The sequence below is a fragment of the Salvelinus fontinalis genome, chromosome 5 (assembly GCF_029448725.1).
Source record: "Salvelinus fontinalis isolate EN_2023a chromosome 5, ASM2944872v1, whole genome shotgun sequence".
In the NCBI taxonomy this organism is placed as follows: Eukaryota; Metazoa; Chordata; class Actinopteri; order Salmoniformes; family Salmonidae; genus Salvelinus; species Salvelinus fontinalis.
Genome location: NC_074669.1, coordinates 30,762,858 through 30,781,477, shown reverse-complemented (window position 1 = coordinate 30,781,477; position 18,620 = coordinate 30,762,858). Strand labels below are relative to the sequence as shown.

Below are 18,620 nucleotides of genomic sequence, written 5' to 3'. Positions count from 1 at the left end.
CAGACGCATGGGCTATGCAGTAGATCGAACGCACTAGACATGTTAAACAGACCTATCTTTTGCCAGAACTGAAAAAAAAGCATTTCCCATTCTTTTTCAGATGATATCCTAATCTAGCGAGGCACATTAGGAGGTTATTGTGTCTGGTGAACAGCCTGATTAATACCTGTTGTCACTCCCCAGCGTACATTACCAGCCAAGCCCTCTCATAAATTGTTTGCAAATTCCCAATCCTAAATGTGTCATCTCTGCGTGAATCGACGCTCCCTGAACATATGGTGTTGCTTCCTTCCTCTGTGTCAGCAAAAGGCATCAGTCCCCACTACTGAGGAAACGTTTGAGTTGGACAGCATGTGCCAAACAGAGTAAGGCACAATCAACTAACAACTGTAATTGTTTTCACCTGTCTGAATACAGCTCAGGCGAGGAGAATGAAGGATTCCTTAGTGAGAGTCTTGGACTAGTGCAAGGCAGCACTCACCACTCAGTAGCAGGCAGTGATCATTAATCACTCATCGTAGGCGTATGAAGAAAGGTGTGTGTGTGTGTGTGTGTGTGTGTGTGTGTGTGTGTGTGTGTGTGTGTGTGTGTGTGTGTGTGTGTGTGTGTGTGTGTGTGTGTGTGTGTGTGTGTGTGTGTGTGTGTGCGTGTGCGTGTGCGTGTGTGTGTATGTGTTGCCCATATTAACCAGAGTGAGAATTTTAGCTCAGACTTTTTACTAGCTATTTGCATAATTCTACTTAATTCTACATAATAACAAAGTGGGAGAAGGGGGGGTTCAAGCTTCCTAAAGTACAGAATATTTCTGTATTTTGTGTGGATACAGCATTCTCACTCAAGGGTGCAACAAATAGAGCCTCAAATGCAAGTCTTAAAATATGTTAATAAGCCATAGACTCTTTCCCAGCCCACAACATTTTCCCACAATGCACAATCATTAAATCTGTAAAATACATTTAAGGTATTTTACGGTGCATTCTACAGTGTTTTACTGTTGAAATTACAGAAAAGTCTTACAGTGTGCGTGTGTACGCATGGTTGTGTGCACTTGTTGTTGTTAATGGAACCTGTCTACAGATCCACCGAGGGAAAAACAGCCACACAGGCAATGCAGTGAATCGAACGCACAAGACATGTTAAGCAGACCTATCATTTGCTATAACTGAATGATGCAGCAGCAGTGGTATTCAAAAAGCGTCTCCCATTCTTTTCCCGATGATATCCTAATCTAGCGAGGCACATTAGGAGGTGATTGTGTCTGGTGAACAGCCTGATTAATACCTGTTGTCACTCCACAGCGTACATTACCATCCAAGCCCTCTCATAAATTGTTTGCAAATTCCCAATCCTAAATGTGTCATCTCTGCGTGAATCGACGCTCCCTGAACATATGGTGTTGCTTCCTTCCTCTGTGTCAGCAAAAGGCATCAGTCCCCACTACTGAGGAAACGTTTGAGTTGGACAGCATGTGCCAAACAGAGTAAGGCACAATCAACTAACAACTGCCATTATTTTCACCTGTCTGAATACAGCGCAGGCAGGGAGAGACTTGGGCTGGCGCAAGGCAGCACTCACCACTCAGTAGCTGGCAGTGATCATGAATCACTAATCGTAGGCAATTAAGAAAAAAGGTGTATGTGTTGCCCATACAAACCAGAGTGAGAATTTTAGCTCAGACTTTTTACTAGCTATTTGCATAATTCTACCTAATTGCTTAGTTCACCCTTTAAAATGACAACAGTTGACATAGTCTGGGCTTCTATCCCAACCCTCACCACTGAAACATCATTTAAACAGTATGCATAACCTATTAAAGACACTCACGGTACTCTGACGACTACTACACTTTGAGTGGTCATGACTGTATTAGAATTATACAAATGTGTGTGTTAGAGGCCAATCACAGACTCACGCTCTATTCCAAATGGCAGAACAAAGTGTGTGTGTGTAGATGAGCAATGTTTCAAATAGACCTAGCTTGTGCATCACTATCCCTAGCTATCACCAGAGAGGAAGAGGTGAAGCGAGAGGATAACCTCTGTCCAAAATCTGCCCCTGCCAGATAAGCAGATCTTTTTGCATGGAAGTCTATGAGAGTGTCAAATTACATGACGCTTATTTGATCAAATAGCATAATGTCTAGGTTGTTACAAATGCACTCTTATAAGTGGACACACGTGCCCTTCTGCAACTAGTTGTGCCTGTTGTTCACACACGTATCTGCTCTCTCACTGGCTAGAATAGTCCCACCTGATCTCGTCTCCTGCTGCCTGCCTTCCATGTTTGAGGACATGTATTTTCATTGTTAGAGTGGTTACTTGAACATCTTGTCAATATAATAGATAATCTTAGCTATCACTAGCTAACAAGAGTGAAGCAATTCGAGGCAGAGACATAAAGACATCCCAGAGACACCCCTAAATCTTTTCTGATTGGGGAAGGCCCACTCAGGTCTGCTTATTGAGCAAAACATCTCACTGGTATCTCACTGGCATAATAGAATCCACCCAATGGTTGCGTTGCGTTCCCCTACCGAGACATTCTATGCATCAACCAATGGTTGTGTGCCACGTCATCGTCTGTGTCATTGACCACGAAAGGGGTCTACCTGGAACCAAAAAATGTTCTTCAAAGGGTTATGGGGACAGCCGAAGAACCCTTTTAGTTTCTAAATAGCACCTTTTTTTTTCTAAGAGTGTAGTGATAAAGACAGCCAGTGGTTGCAGGGCAGTGTGTGAGCCCTAATCAAAGTGTCAAGCTAATCTTTTGAGAGAGACTATAGATCTAGAGACTACAGAGACTCCAGTATATGAGCGAACTGAGTTGTAGACAGCCAGTGGTGGTCAGCAGGGCAGAGCAGAGCAGGGGTAGTTACCTCATACTCCTGTGAGAAGCGGAGTCCGTCGTTGGCCTTGAGTCGCTCAATGTGGTCAGACAGATCAGCTGTGGAGATGAGAGGGTGCTCCATCATCCCTGAAGGAGAGAGGAAGAATGTTACCTATTTACAGCAGTACATACAACGTTCCTTCAGCTATGGATGAAACGTAAAACACACTGTAATATATGGACGCACACACACTTGCAGCAGGTTGACGTTTATTGGGATGAGAGTGGTCCTGGAGGCAGAACTGAGCGATTTCTGCTAGATGTGCCAGCTGCAATGTCAAAATTGGCTATATTGTAAACATTTATGAAAACAAAATGTGCTTTTTGTTCTTAATTTAAGGTTAGGGTTAGCAGTGTGGTTAAGATTAAGGTTAGTGTTATGTTTAAAATCAGATGTTATGACTTTGTGGCTGTGCAAGCTAGTGACCGTTCTGCAGAGCTGCCTCCAGAACAAGATTCATGACGAAAAAGCTAACCTGCACACATGCATGCACACAACAGACATACACACACTGAATGTGAGATATGCAACCAGTGAACTGATGCAAGTGTGATGACAAAGCACAGAGCTCATTGAGAGTGGTGATATGGAAAGAAGTGTAGACAGAGAGAGAGAGAGAGAGAGAGAGAGAGAGAGAGAGAGAGAGAGAGAGAGAGAGAGAGAGAGAGAGAGAGAGAGAGAGAGAGAGAGAGAGAGAGAGAGAGAGAGAGAGAGAGAGAGAGAGAGAGAGAAATCAGGAGGATGTTCAGAGCATCATGCTTTAACAACAGGTCACTCCATTTTTCCATGAAGTGGTAGGTGAAACCTATCCCTTGCTATAGCTACATAAGACCAACATCTTAATACATTAGTAATGATATTGTCGCAAAGCAAAACAATACTTTAGAAAATATACCATATACATTTGCTGCCAGGTGATATATAGCTATTGATGCAGGAACAATCTTTCATCTCGGCTTGTCCTCAAAGCAATACCGAATGGATTATCCTCCAAAATGACAGGACAGACCGAGACATAGACACCAATAAACAACAAACACAGACACAAATGTCTCAAACATATCATATTGATTCAAATAATAAATGAATGATAACATTGTCAATAGAGGCTCTATGTATATAACTGCATTTTTATCTCATTGGCTTATTATTAAAGACCCTAAGCTCTGACCTCTAAACCCTGACTCTCTCCTATAACCCCTGACCTCCCACAAACCGCCATCCAATCATCCAATCAAACACTGTGGATAGTTCTCAGCCAGCGGTGACAGGTAGCAGTTCTGAGGCCAGCCTGTGGAAAGGAAGTGACACAGCTAGTGGGGATGAGGGGGGTGGGAGTGCAGTGGAAGGGGGTGGGAGGATCCTGCCGACTGAGCTACAAATCAGACGTTCACAGAGAAGGTGCAGCTAGCATGGAGCCGAGATGAGATGGCCTTAGTGGGTGACATACAGAAATCAGTATTGGAGGATGAATAGAGAGGGTGGAGGTGGGTGTTCTTGGAGGAGGGGGAGGGGGGTGTTCCACCTCAGCTCCCAAAGTAGCACCATCACAACACTTGCTGTCAGTTTTGGTGCAACAGTCACTGACTACATAAACTAACTACTGTATATACAGATCAGGATCAGTTCTAACACTAATAAGTCATTGATGGGTAGTTATATTTGTCCTATTACAGCTCAGACTGTGCCTCGGGGGGAGTTGAGATATGCAAAAAAAAAAATCACATTTCCAATTTACACATACATATAATCCACACATGTACATGTGTGAATTGGAAATGTGTTCTTTTTGCATATCCCAACTCCCCCTGAAGCACAGTCTGAGCTGTGATTGTGCTACTGAGAGAACTGATGCAGAGTGACTCAGAGATCAGAGAGAGAGAGAGAGAGAGATCAGAGAGAGAGCGAGATCAGAGAGAGAGAGAGATCAGAGAGAGAGAGAGAGAGAGAGAAAGAGCATATGCTTAAATAGGTAGAAAACACAGGAGGAATGAAAACTAACTTGGAGTGTTCGGACAACTGAGGGCACTGGAACCTGTGGGGAGAAGATGGGGGGAGGTCGGTGTGTCATACTCAACAGCCAATACCAGAGGGATCGCTCATGTTAAAGGGGGAAGAGAGGAAAAGGACGGGAGAAGAGGGTAAAGAAGGATTAGGAGAGAGATAAAGGGGGATAGAGAAAGAGCACCAAGGTTTTCAGAAAGCCTGGTTGCGTAAATGTCTGTACATCTGAAGAGAGTCCGTTTGTTAGGCTGAAACTGAGAGGAATGCTAGAATTCCAGGCGTTCTCCATCCGGGACAATAGCCTGGATCCAAGTTGAACTGTTCGATTTCACCTCGTGATATTGGTTCCGGGCTACCGTGACAGTCCAAACGTACCCTGACACATAACTGTCTTAGACATACGACCTAGACGATACTGTATGTACTACCACCCTATATTAAAGTAGCATAGAGTGCTTAAGTATGCAACAGAGGCATCACTAGTAAAGGCCTGAGCTATTAGGACACGCCTGCTGTCTCGCACCGTTCTTCGTTGTTGCTCACGAAGGACACACAAGGTACGAGGCAACCTAGTCAACAACACACCTGCCTCTGTTTGTGTAAACAACATCAGACAGGTCCCCCACTGCTAGAGAACCACAGGCTGCCATCTAATAGCACATTACTAGAACAAATACTAAAGAGGATCCCTGTGAAGGATCTAGCTTCAAAACACCCCAGCGTGGAGGGATGGAGGGTAGAGGGATGGTTTGAAAGAGATGAAAAGAGGAATGGGGGGGAGAGAGATGAGATGAAGGGTTAGAGAGAGAGAGAGAGGGAGCAATGGCATAGAGTAAGAAAGAGCGACAGCAAAAGACAGAGTGAGAAAGCGAGACAGAGGGCGAGAGAGCGCACAGGAAGAAAGTGCTAGAGAGAGAGGAGAGGAGGAAACACAGAAAGAAAGGGAGAGTGATTATGTGGGCTTAATTTGAGTTCAACGCTGCTTCCAACGGTTAATTAGCAAGCTGGGTCATTGCAGCCCATTAGAAGAGACACAGAGGCTGTGTCCCAAATGGCACCCTATTCCCTATATAGTGCACGACATTTGACCAGGACCCTGCTTGCCAGTTATCTAGCAGTTCTCAGCTTTTAGCAGCCGGTGGCTAGCTATTTCTTACTGGAGATAAAAAACTGCCATCCTTTCTTCGAGTCATTACTTAATTATTTAATGACAACCTCAAACAATTAATTTAGACCCAGGATTTATTTAAAACATACGTTTATTTGCCCAGCTATTAAAAAGGACAGCGGCTATTTGAGACAGCGTTTAATTGAAGTTTTACGGCATGATAAGAGACCATTTAGGCTTCTCAAGGTCATAAATTGAGGTTTAGAGGGAGAGGACATCTCGACTCTCAGACTAAAACCAGCGCTTTGAGTTGTTGATCGACAGATAGTACCTTCAATCCTCAACTACAGTATCTCTCTTTGCATAGAGTATACCAACTTCACCTCAACCCAAGTACTACAAATACTACAAGATTGATATGATCCTATACATTAGGCCTTGTTAACTTACAATCCTTCTCATCCTCAATCCTTCAATATAACAAAGACAAGATGATGACATCCACACAGAAAATTCTCCAGTGTTAAAAACAAAAGCAAATAACACAGAGAAAGTGTGAAATTAACACACTGCTTAGTGTATTTCCCAGAATACCTTAGCTTTCGAGTAAATTGTAGTTACCGCCCATGACTATGTTTGTTTTTGACAGAGACATCACTGCTGCATTTATCCATTTTTGGTCCCATGGACTTCACCAAGTGAGATCCTAATTGAATACGTTATTAAAGAAAATCTTTAAAGACATCCTCCAGTGATTTTTGAACTTCTCCTGTTGAAAAGAGATATCCCAAGTATAAAATACTGTAATGTCTTCACACGAAAGGGTACAGCAATTATGTTTTAGGCAAAATATATTTTTTTAGACACAACTGAAAACTTCAAGGAGTAGCACATTCAAGGAGTTGGTCTGATGGGATTGTGATGTCATCCGCCTCCCCCCTTGCGTGAGGAACAATAGAGAGCAATAGAGAACAAAAGAGAAAGCGCCCACCCACCCCATTTGTGCTATGTCATGACTTACCTGTACCACCTATTGAGATGTGCCTTTTGTTAAGTAAATCAGATGTTAAATCATGTGAAAAGGAGACTGGAGTGCCACTTTAGCACAATGCCATACATATTTTATAAGGCTTTATTTTGAGTGCCGAGTTTTACCCTAATACAGGAGCCTGGAACTCATACACATCACTTAGAACCAAAACCATGACAATCATTAACATGTTTCCCAGTATGCTCTATTGTAGTTTGATTTTTCAAAAAGGTTTGTTTCATTATCTGTTTGTGCATGTACATGGATTAATTCATTAATATTATCCACTCACATAAAAATTACAAATATTTTCTAAACTGATCCAACATGTTACTTTGAATTATTGCACCTGTTACTGAAATGGCTGATCCAGTTTAGATGCTTTAGCTCAGGTCTCGCCCACCTCATTTCCGGAGAGCTACCCTCCTGTATGTTTTTGAACCAACCCCAGTTGTAACTAACCTGGTTTAGTTTATCAACCAGCTAATTATTAGAATCAGGTATGCTAGATTAGGGCTGGTGTGGAAACCTATAGGATGGTAGCTTTCCAGGAACTGGGTTGGAAAGCCCTGCTTTAGGTAGTCTCATAGCATAGTCTTCCCAACCCATTCTGAAAACAGGTTCCAAAAGTTGTATATCCCTACACTGGCTGGATTCCAATAGAACATACATATCACCTTGTAAGTTACCATAATGTGACATGCAGGCCCTATGTGGCCTGTAAACCACAAGTTTCAGCCCATTGTATTACACACAACAAAAGGTTTAGATTTGTGCCTAAAGGGGTACAAACACTTGTAACTGTAGTGTTACTCTGTAAGGTCATCCTTTGTACCTTTTTAAGTGCATTATTGTACCCCAGTTCATACCTCAGGCCAGGAAGGAAGTAGGGTTATCAAAATTGACTGGTTGAATGATTTCAGATTTCCCTCTTCCATTTCCAGGAAACTTCCAACCAGGACTTCTGGAAAACCTGGGAAATGTATCATTATTTTCCAATTCTACCTGCAAGTCACTTTATGCCAGTTTACAAAGTGATGTGTAATTCCTTTGGAATCGAGACAGATTTAGGATATCCAGCATTTGGCGTTTGTATTCATCTGCATTCGGAATGACTTCCAGGATTAGGAACATTGTGCGGTGACTACCTAAGACATTTAAACTGGACCAAACTTTTCAGTAACGGGTGCAAAAAATGGAACTAACCCCCCCCAAAAATGCCATCTTTATTTTTCTAGGCAAGTCAGTTAAGAACAAAATCTTATTTACAATGACGGCTTACCCCGGCCAAACCCTAACCCGGACAACGCTGGGCCAATTGTGCCCCGTCCTATGGGACTCCCAGTCATGACCGGTTGTGATACAGCCTTGTATTGAACCAGGCTCTGTAGTGACACCTCTAGCACTGAGATGCAGTGTCTTAGACCACTGCACCATTCGGGACCCCACAATGCATCAATGCACATGCACAAACATAGATACTGAAACAAACAATTCCAAAAACCAACCTGCAATAGAGCATGCTGGGAAATATAATAATGATGGGTGTGGTTTTGGTTCAAAGCGATGTATATGAGTTTCAGGTCACTCTATTAGGGTAATACTAGGCCCTCAAAATAAGGCCTTATGAAATATGTAAGGTATTGTGTTATATAATACACATTTTTTATCACTTGGTGAAGTCAGGAGGGCTGAAATGGATGAATGCAACAAGGATATCTCTGTCACTAACAAATTCAGTCATGGGTGTTTTTTTATTTGAAAGATAAGGCACTCTGGGAAATATTTAAATAAGGGTTTAAACTAAGCAGTGTTAATTTAACACTGTTCCCAATGTCTATATGGGTCCACAAACTCAATACTTTCAGTGTTGATTTAATACTGTGTTTATTTAATCTTTTTTTTTACACTGGAGAATGTGCTGTACAGTAAAGCAGGTACATTCCACCGATGATTGTCGACATTCAATTATTTTCTGACTATCTTTAATTTGAGATAACCAGCATCTGATATTGTTCTAATTTAGCTGAATCAAATTTAGCTTCATATAAACCGAGAACTCAGATGGTTTTCCTACTACATCTTCCAAAGCTGTCCTGTGAGCTGCACTACATTGCTTCTCCTATCCAAGTGGTTACAAAAATCTACACATTTACCAGAATTTATCAAAGCGTAGGAGTGTTACCAGTGGAGGTGGCTAGAGGCCAGGTTTTATAAGCAACCTTGTTAGAGATTTGTCTGTAGGCAAAGTGGAAAGTATGGCCATGGTTGCTAAATTTAAGTGCGCCTGTGTGGGTTGTTAGTCTGCTCAATGAGATCTCAAAGTTTCCCTTCGAAATTCAACGTATTATGGATGAACGTCTATTTTTGACCCATTCATTCTGCATGGTCACAGGGTTAACTCCGTGTGGTTACAGGGGTAAAACAGAAATAACTCAAAGGGTTAACTTTGTGTTCATTCCGAGTGGTTAAGGTTAGGACTATGGTTTATTAAGGAAGGCTTAAAACAAAAATAATGAAAAACGACGCACTATTACCATCAGGTATTATCAGTATTCACAGTATTCTCGCGGCTTGCTAGAACATTGTGAACTGAGGTAGCGCAGTGATCTAAGAAGCGTGCTCCGACTCCGAGAATCATGAGTTTGCTCCCGGTGTTTTATGGGTGAGTGCCGAGAAAGGCCTATCGACGTTCTTAGGACCTTTTCAAACGTCCGAATTCACAGTGTTTGTCTTAGTGATCAGTCTGGTCTGCTAGTGTGTCTGGGTGGGTGAGTTTGTGTGTGTCTATACCTTGTGTCTGGTAGTTAAGTCGTCTCATCTCCACAGGGTCAGAGGAGTGGGCCAGCAGAGAGTCCTTCACCCCAGCAGAGTGTTCATCCTTGGCAGAGGGAGATGCTCGTTTCCTGGGGAGAGAGGCAGGGAGGAGAGGCCATGAGAGGAGCTGTAAACACAGTATATACTCTGTTCCAAAATTCACACTACTATTTAGAATGTAATGTATTTGGCATGTATTCTAAGTGGCATGCTAAAAGGCCTTTAGACATTGGAATGTAACCATACAGCTGCCTTGGGATGGTCAACCCCATATACAGATTACCCATCAGAACCCAACCCAAAGACTGACATCTGTTTTTTTCTGAAATGATGTGGAAGATACCGGATACCAAGACGATGCTCAATTTGCAGGTAGTTAAAAGTTCTGTTGAGATTTGTAACTTCCTGAAGCAGAGGCACACATCTACTCTTCAGAGTCAGATCAGAATCCCAGAATCACATTTATTTATTTATTATTTATTTACCGTTATTTTACCAGGTAAGTTGACTGAGAACACGTTCTCATTTGCAGCAACGACCTGGGGAATAGTTACAGGGGAGAGGAGGGGGATGAAAGAGCCAATTGTAAACTGGGGATTATTAGGTGACCATGATGGTTTGAGGGCCAGATTGGGAATTTAGCCAGGACAACGGGGTTAACACCCCTACTCTTACGATAAGTGCCATGGGATCTTTAATGACCTCAGAGAGTCAGGACACCCGTTTAACGTCCCATCCGAAAGACGGCACCCTACACAGGGCAGTGTCCCCAATCACCACCCTGGGGCATTGGGATATGTTTTAGACCAGAGGAAAGAGTGCCTCCTACTGGCCCTCCAACACCACTTCCAGCAGCATCTGGTCTCCCATCCAGGGACTGACCAGGACCAACCCTGCTTAGCTTCAGAAGCAAGCCAGTAGTGGTATACAGGGTGGTATGCTGCTGGCTCGACACATACCCGGAAATTGACTTAATGAATAGGCGCTTCCAGTAATAGAAAATGTACAAGACAGACAAGACACAAAGTCAACATACAGAATACAAAATATAAATACAGTACACATAAGTACATTTGTTTTATGTCCCAAACTGCACCATCCCCGCTATATAATGCACTACTTTTGACCATAGCCACAGCCCTCAGCTCTGATCAAAGGTAATGCACTATATAGGGAATAGGGTGCAATTTGAGTATGCTGCTGTTAAATAACACTGTCTGCTGTGTTCGTTGGTTCCCCAGATGAGGCCGTTTATGTGTGGAGGGCCCAATTTACTGTCTACACAGCTGGGGGGGAAGTGGTGACACAGTTTTAGGTTTACGCTCATTAAAACCTCTAATTTCCCCCATATGAATGTGTGAAAACAAACAGGCTGAGCAATTAACGGATCAGTTGCAGTGACAGACTAGCAAGGCTGGCTAATTACAGAGATGGAGAGAAAGAGAGAAGGAGGGAGGGAAGGAAGGAAGGAAGGAAGGAAGGAAGGAAGGAGAGAGGGAAGGGTGGAGTGGGAGAGGGAGGGACTTGGGGAAGGGGAAAGGGGGATGGAGTAGAGAGAGGAGAGAAAGAAAGAGAAGGAGAGGAGAGGAGGGAGGAAAGTAGGAAGAGGGGAGAGAGAGAAACAGAGAGAGCACATCTCTTCCATTCCCAATGCACCACACACGTCTCCTAGCGCTAGCATGATAACTGAGGTCTTAAGTGTTGACATGTTACAGCTGCTGCCAAGCAAATGCATTAAAGCCTGCGTTCGTTTCTCTGGGTAGCGCTAACATTACGCTAACATGTCATGTGCAGCAGCCTCCATCGCTGAGTGCTGCTGCGCTCACCTAACTCTCTCTCAGGGGCAGCTATTAGTGATGCCATGCTATCATAGCTGTCTATGAGAGGTGTCAGTCATGTTACTAGCCCTAAACTTACAGTTGAAGTCGGAAGTTTATATACACCTTAGCCAAATACATTTATACTCAGTTTTTCACAATTCCTGACATTTAATCCTATAAAAAAATCCCTGTCTTAGGTCAGTTAGTATCACCACTTCATTTTAAGAATGTGAAATGTCAGAATAATAGTAGAGAGAATCATTTATTTAAGCTTTTATTTCTTTCATCACATTCCCAGTGGGTCAGCAGTTTACATACACTCAATTAGTATTTGGTAGCATTGCCTTTAAATTTTTTAACTTGGGTCAAACGTTTCGGGTAGCCTTCCACAAACTTCCCACAATAAGTTGGGTGAATTTTGGCCCATTCCTCCTGACAGAGCAGGTTTGTAGGCCTCCTTGTTCGCACATGCTTTTTCAGTTCTGCCCACACATTTTCTACAGGATTGAGGTCAGGGCTTTGTGATGGCCACTCCAATACCTTGACTTTGTTGTCCTTAAGCCATTTTGCCACAACTTTGGAAGTATGCTTGGTGTCATTGTCCAATTGGAAGACCCATTTGCGACCAAGCTTTAACTTCCTGACTGATGTCTTGATATGTTGCTTCAATATATCCACATTCAATATATATGCCATCTATTTTGTGAAGTGGACCAGTCCCTCCTGCAGCAAAGCACCCCCACAACATGATGCTGCCACCCCCGTGTTTCACGGTTGGAATGGTGTTCTTCGGCTTGCAAGCATCCCCCTTTTCCTCCAAACATAACGATGGTCATTATTGCCAAACAGTTCTATTTTTGTTTCATCAGACCAGAGGACATATCTCCAAAAAGTATGATCTTTGTCCCCATGTGCAGTTGAAAACCGTAGTCAGGCTTATTTATGGCGGGTCTGGAGCAGTGGCTTCTTCCTTGCTGAGCGGCCTTTCAGGTTATGTCGATATAGGACTCATTTTACTGTGGATATAGATACTTTTGTACCTGTTTCCTCCAGCATCTTCACAAGGTCCTTTGCTGTTCGGCGATTGATTTATACTTTTTGCACCAAAGTACATTCATCTCTGGGAGACAGAACGTGTCTCCTTCCTGAGCGGTATGACGGCTGCGTGGTCCCATGGTGTTTATACTTGCGTACTATTGTTTGAACAGATGAACGTGGTACCTTCAGGCGTTTGGAAATTGCTCCCAAGGATGAACCAGACTTGTGGAGGTCTACAATTTTTTTCTGAGGTCTTGGATGATTTCTTTTGATTTTCCCATGATGCCAAGCAAACAGGCACTGAGTTTGAAGGTAGGCCTTGAATTACATCCACAGGTACACCTCCAATTGACTCAAATGATATTAATTAGCCTATCATAAGCATCTAAAGCCATAATTTTCTGGAATTTCCCAAGCTGTTTAAAGGCACAGTCAACTTAGTGTATGTAAACTTCTGACCCACTGGAATTGTGATACAGTGAATTATAAGTGAAATAATCTGTCTGTAAACAATTGTTGGAAAAATTACTTGTGTCATGCACAAAGTAGATGTCCTAACCGACTTGCCAAAACTATAGTTTGTAAACAAGAAATGCGTGGAGAGGTTGAAAAACTAGTTTTAACGACTCCAACCTAAGTGTATGTAAACTTCCGACTTCAACTGTAACTGCAGTGCACTACTTTTGACGAAAGCCCTTAAGGCTCGGGTCAATAGAGCTGCACTATATAGAAAATAAGATGCCATTTGGGACACAGCCATGGAGACGGATGGCGAGATGAGGAATGTAATGGAGATCGTAATAAAGCATGGAGGCATGAAATAAGGAAGTGTGGGAAAGGGTGCTTTGTTATTCTGACTATTGCCTAGGAAACAACATGTAATTTGAACTCCAACTTTTGCATTTAGCTTACAAGGCGTCAGGGCTGCAGGTGTGTGTGGGTGGTGGTGGAGGGAACGGGGCGAAGGAGAAACCACAGACTATGATCTCTCAGAGAGACGTAGCTCAACAGATCAACGAGATCACAAAGAAATTTCTCAAAGCTGCCTGTAAACATTGCCCACACACGCATGCACACATTTGCATGCTCACATGCGCAAACACACCAGTCAAAGTGTGTTTTGGACACACACACACACACACACACACGCACACACACACAGACACACAAACAGTCAAGAGCCAGACTTGTCTCCTGTGAAAAAACACAACACACCAGTCAAAGAAACAGGACCACGGTGTGATGTGTGATAGTGATGGGAAGTTCAATCAAAAGAACGATTCTTTAGACTCATTTTGTTAATTTGAGTCAGTAATGGCCAGAAGACGCAGGACCCCATACAAGCGAACGATGAACTGAAAACTTGAGAGTCATGATTCTACAAGCCTCTCGTTCACGTGTTGTTCACCGTGCTGTGCTTATTGAACCTGTCATTTGTGACTGAGTCTTGTTGTTTAAACAATGTAGACCTACATTTGTTGATTGCTAGGTATACAAATAAGATTATGTTTTTATACATTTGAAACAAGGTCTAGTTGTGGCCACATCCGGACTAGATTGTGAACGACTGTTGGAGGAATGCATCGCTCGACTGCCGTGAGGGTGATAAGCACGATATGGTTCGCGAAATGCAGCCCCCCCAAACGATTTGTTCTCGAGTTCAAGTTTGTTGAGCAGAGGCTGTGCATGTTTTGATTCTACAAAGCCGATTCCATCATAACATTCAATAATTAATGAATTGCATTCATTCTTGCACCATGAGATCAATTATCAGTTAACATATATTTATCTTCTCTATGCTGCCTGCAGCATGATCTATTTTCCTTTGCGTAATTATGACAGACAGTTGTTGGTCAGAGCACAACTCCGGAGCCGTTGAGTCGGAGGAGGAGGAGGAGCGTGTATCAATCCTGCTGCTCGCAGGTCAAAAGAACGACTAAAATGAACGAGTCAACTCAGAAAAACGAATCATGACTTTTGAGTCAGTAGAAAGAGTAGTAAAAAAGAATCGATCGCGTACTGGACCTCGCTATGTGTGATCTTGACAGTGTAGTAGAAACAAAGAGCATGTCAGTCTGTCACTCTGACTCTCTACATCAGGCATCAGTCAGAACAGAACAGAGTGGAGCAGCCTGACCCAGAATGCACATCTCATAGAGGAGTAAAGGCATCCGTCCACATGCTTCCGAGCCGTAACAGTTTGGAACAGTTTGAGCCTATATTGTGACTACATTTTGTGACATTTTTGTTAGTTTGTGTCTCAGTGAGGGTTTTATCGGTTGTTCGGGCACAACAGCAAAAAGTTTGAGGCATTGCCGAAGTCAGTAGCCGAAGTCTACTCCCATTAGTCGGTGATTGGTCAACAGCAGGGGTTCTTCAATGAAGTGTTTTTTTGTCATTCAACGAGAGACGAATCGGTTTCATGCACATTTTTTCACTTTAGAAATACTGCACCAAACGTCTTAATTTGATGTAAAAACATATTATTTTTCAAGCGAAGGTCTTTTTTAAGGGACTATGCAAGCACACTCGTTCAGCCAGCTGAACTGAAGCATGCTGATGCCTTAGGGGGATGGGAGAGGAAGTGTGTGCTGCAGATTGACAGCCAAGCCAGGGTTGAGAGGGGGGAAAGTGGTGTAAGGGTGTAAAACAGGAGAGAAGTACTAACCTTTCTTGTTTGCTGCGTCCACAGAAAGCAGGGGGAAAGTGAGCGAGGGAGAAAACAGAGAGTGAGAGAGAGGGAGGAGGATTAAATTACAGGGTTAAAGCATAGAAGCAGTGGATGGGGAACAGCACCTGGCTAATACAAGCTCTTTACTTCACACCTCCCTCCTTCCATCCATCCATCCCTCCCTCCCACCCTCTCTCTCTCCCTCTCTCCTCCAATCTCTCAGCCCTGCGGTTTTATTCAGATAATAACGCTGACATTTCGAAAATGAGTTTTTCCTCCAGGGGCCCAGATCTCAATCCCTGTCACTGTGATCATCTTCAACAAGTGTTTAAATATCCGTTTTTTTCCTTTACAACCCATTCTCTTAAGATACATATGCTGGAAAACTAAAAAGAGGAGGATCTACATATCTGCTATGTGGGGCATTCAGGAGATAATTATATTCTCTGCAGTTGGACAGGCTTGATGATGGTGAACTCTGCTCCTTCAGGTTACTTGAGGTAGATATTATACTAACTCACTGGAAATACAGTAGGCTGCATCCTGCAACTAACGTCCCGGTATCAACTATGTTATCATTGTGTGGACAGATGAGGATGGGGTTATTATATAATAAGCTGTTTCACCTCATATACTTTTGCAACTGTTGACATGTCTATAGATCTGCCTCTCGTATTGTGTTTTGTAGCGTTTACATTCATTTATATTTGAATTACAATCCATTCCAGCTAAATGACTTCCAAGTCATACAAAGTTGCTCTGTGTCCTGGCATGGACATCAGAGAGCTATAGGCCTATGCAGTCAAATAGGCATGTTAAATTGGGGCACTTCAAAATATTTCTTCTCATTTGCTGTGAAGAAATTCTCCACCCTCCTGCCATCTAAGTCAGCCTTGTCTGGACTTATCCACAGAGAAATACTTTGAATTACTAGTTCAGCTGAGTTCAGCTCATTACTTTCCTGGGTTGATGTGTAAGAGCGAGTTGAGGCCTGGCTCCTTCTGATTGCCAGAGTGAGGAGAATTAAGGTGAGACCAAGCATTTTGGAATGCTTTTTTAAATGATTGTCCTTTCTAATTATCAAGTCAAGCACCTGATTCTCTTGTTTGTTCAAGCAGGGCTGAAGCGTCTGAGAAGTAAGGAGAGCTACACTACCACAACCCCAGCAACTCAAAGACTGAACAAACAGTAAGAGAGAAGGGTGACAAAAGAGGAGAAGAAAGTTGAACAGATAGAAGAAGACAGAGAAAGGAGGACCAGCTCGTCCCATCCCAGCAGTGTGCTATCTAGCTGAGATGTCATTATTAGTGGAAGAAGCATATGGATCCCCTGTTCTTCCCTCTCTCTCTTACGCTAGCTCAGTTAGAAGCTCTAAGGACAGCTACATTCAAAGAGAGCAGAGAAAACATGGCTGGGCCAACTCTGGGAGAGCAGGGCCACAGGCTACCTGACTGAGAGACCTCCCATATCAATGCCCACTCCAAGGAGAGCGTCTCACAGAGCCTATAGGACTTCAGGCTGAGGCTAGATGAATGTCTATCTGTCTTGATGGAGCAACCACACAAATCCAACGAATGCAGGCCAGTCAAGTTCTTCCACACCAATCTCAACAAACCATTTCTGCTTTGTGCATGGGGGTATTGTCATAGGAAAGGGTCTTCCCCAAACTGTTGCCACAAAGTTGGAAGCACAGAAGCATCTAGAATGTAATTGTATGATATGGCATTAAGATTTCCCTTCACTGGAACTAAGGGTCCTAGCCTGAACCATGAAAAACAGCCCCAGACCATTATTCTTCCTCCACCAAACTTTACAGTTGGCACTATGCATTTGGGCAGGTAGCATTCTCCTGGCATCCGCCAAACCCAGGTTCATCCATCGGACTGGAAGATGGTGAAACGTGATTCAACATTCCAGCGAACACATTCCCACTGCTTCAGAGTCCATTGGTGGTGAGCTTTACATCACTCCAGCTGACGCTTGGCATTGTGCATGGTGATCTTAGGCTTGTGTGCGGCCGCTCGGCCATGGAAACCCATTTCATGAAGCTCCCGACAAACAGTACTTGTGCTGACTTTGCTTCCAGAGGCAGTTTGGAACTCATTATTGTTGCAACCGAGGACAGAAGATTTTTTCTTTATTCAGACCCTTTGCAATGAGACTCGAAATTAATATCAGGCGCATCCTGCTTCTATTGATCATCATGGAGATGTTTCTACAGCTTCATTGGAGTCCACATGTGGTCAATTCAATTGATTGGTCATGATTTGGAAAGGCACAGACCTGTCTATATAAGGTCCCACATTTGACAGGGCATGTCACTGCAAACACCAAGCCATTAAGTTAAAGGAATAGTCCGTAGAGCTCAGAGACAGGATTGTTTTGAGGCACAGATCTGGGGAACGGTACCAAAAAATGTCTGTAGCATTGACGGTCCCCAAAAACAGAGTGGACTCCATCATTCTAAAATGGAAATAGTTTTGAACCACCAAGACTCTTCCTAGAGTTGGCCGCCCTGCCAAACTGAGCAATCGGGGGAGAAGGGCCTTGGTCAGGGAGGTGCCCAAGAACCCGATGGTCACTCTAACAGAGCTCTAGAGTTCCTCTTTGGACATGGGAGAACCTTCCAGAAGGGCAACCATCTCTGCAGCACTCCACCAATCAGGCTTTTATTGTAGAGTGGCCAGACTGAAGCCACTCCTCAGGTAAAAGGCACATGACAGCCTGCTTGGAGTTTGCCAAAAGGCACCTAAAGACTCTCAGACCATGATAAACAAGATTCTCTGGCATGATGAAACTAAGACTGAACTCTTTGGCCTGAATGCCAAGAGTCACGTCTGGAGGAAAGCTGGCAACATCCATACTGTGAAGCATGGTGGTGACAGCAACATGCTGGGGGGATGTTTTTCAATGGCAGGTAATGGGAGACTCGTCAGGATCGAGGGAAAGATAAACAGGCCAAAGTACAGAGAGATCTTTGATGAAAACCTGCTCCAGAGCACTCAGGACCTTAGACTGGGGTGAAGGTTCACCTTCCAACAGGAAAACGACCCTAAGCACACAGCCAAGTCAAAGCAGGAGTGGCTTCGGGACAAGACTCTGAATGTCCTTGAATGGCCCAGCCAGAGCCCAGACTTGAAACCGATCAAACATCTGTGGAGAGACCTAAAAATAGCTGTGCAGCGACACTCCCCATCCAGCTTGACAAAGAAAAATGGGATAAACTCCCCAAATACAGGTGTGCC

The 18,620-nt window shown here is 43.4% G+C and overlaps 1 protein-coding gene across 12 annotated transcripts in view; it reads right to left on the bottom strand.

Annotated features, from left to right (window-relative positions):
* ptprfa (protein tyrosine phosphatase receptor type Fa) overlaps positions 1–18,620 on the bottom strand; it is a gene marked incomplete in the record, with an annotated part of 430,527 nt that overhangs the window by 17,800 nt on the left and 394,107 nt on the right. For 7 of the 12 annotated variants that reach the window (XM_055923142.1, XM_055923138.1, XM_055923143.1 and 4 more), the window contains 4 exon segments: positions 2,876–2,973; positions 4,890–4,922; positions 9,823–9,935; positions 15,373–15,384. In XM_055923142.1, the coding sequence (XP_055779117.1) occupies positions 2,876–2,973; positions 4,890–4,922; positions 9,823–9,935; positions 15,373–15,384 (256 nt within the window). 12 annotated transcript variants of the gene reach the window in all.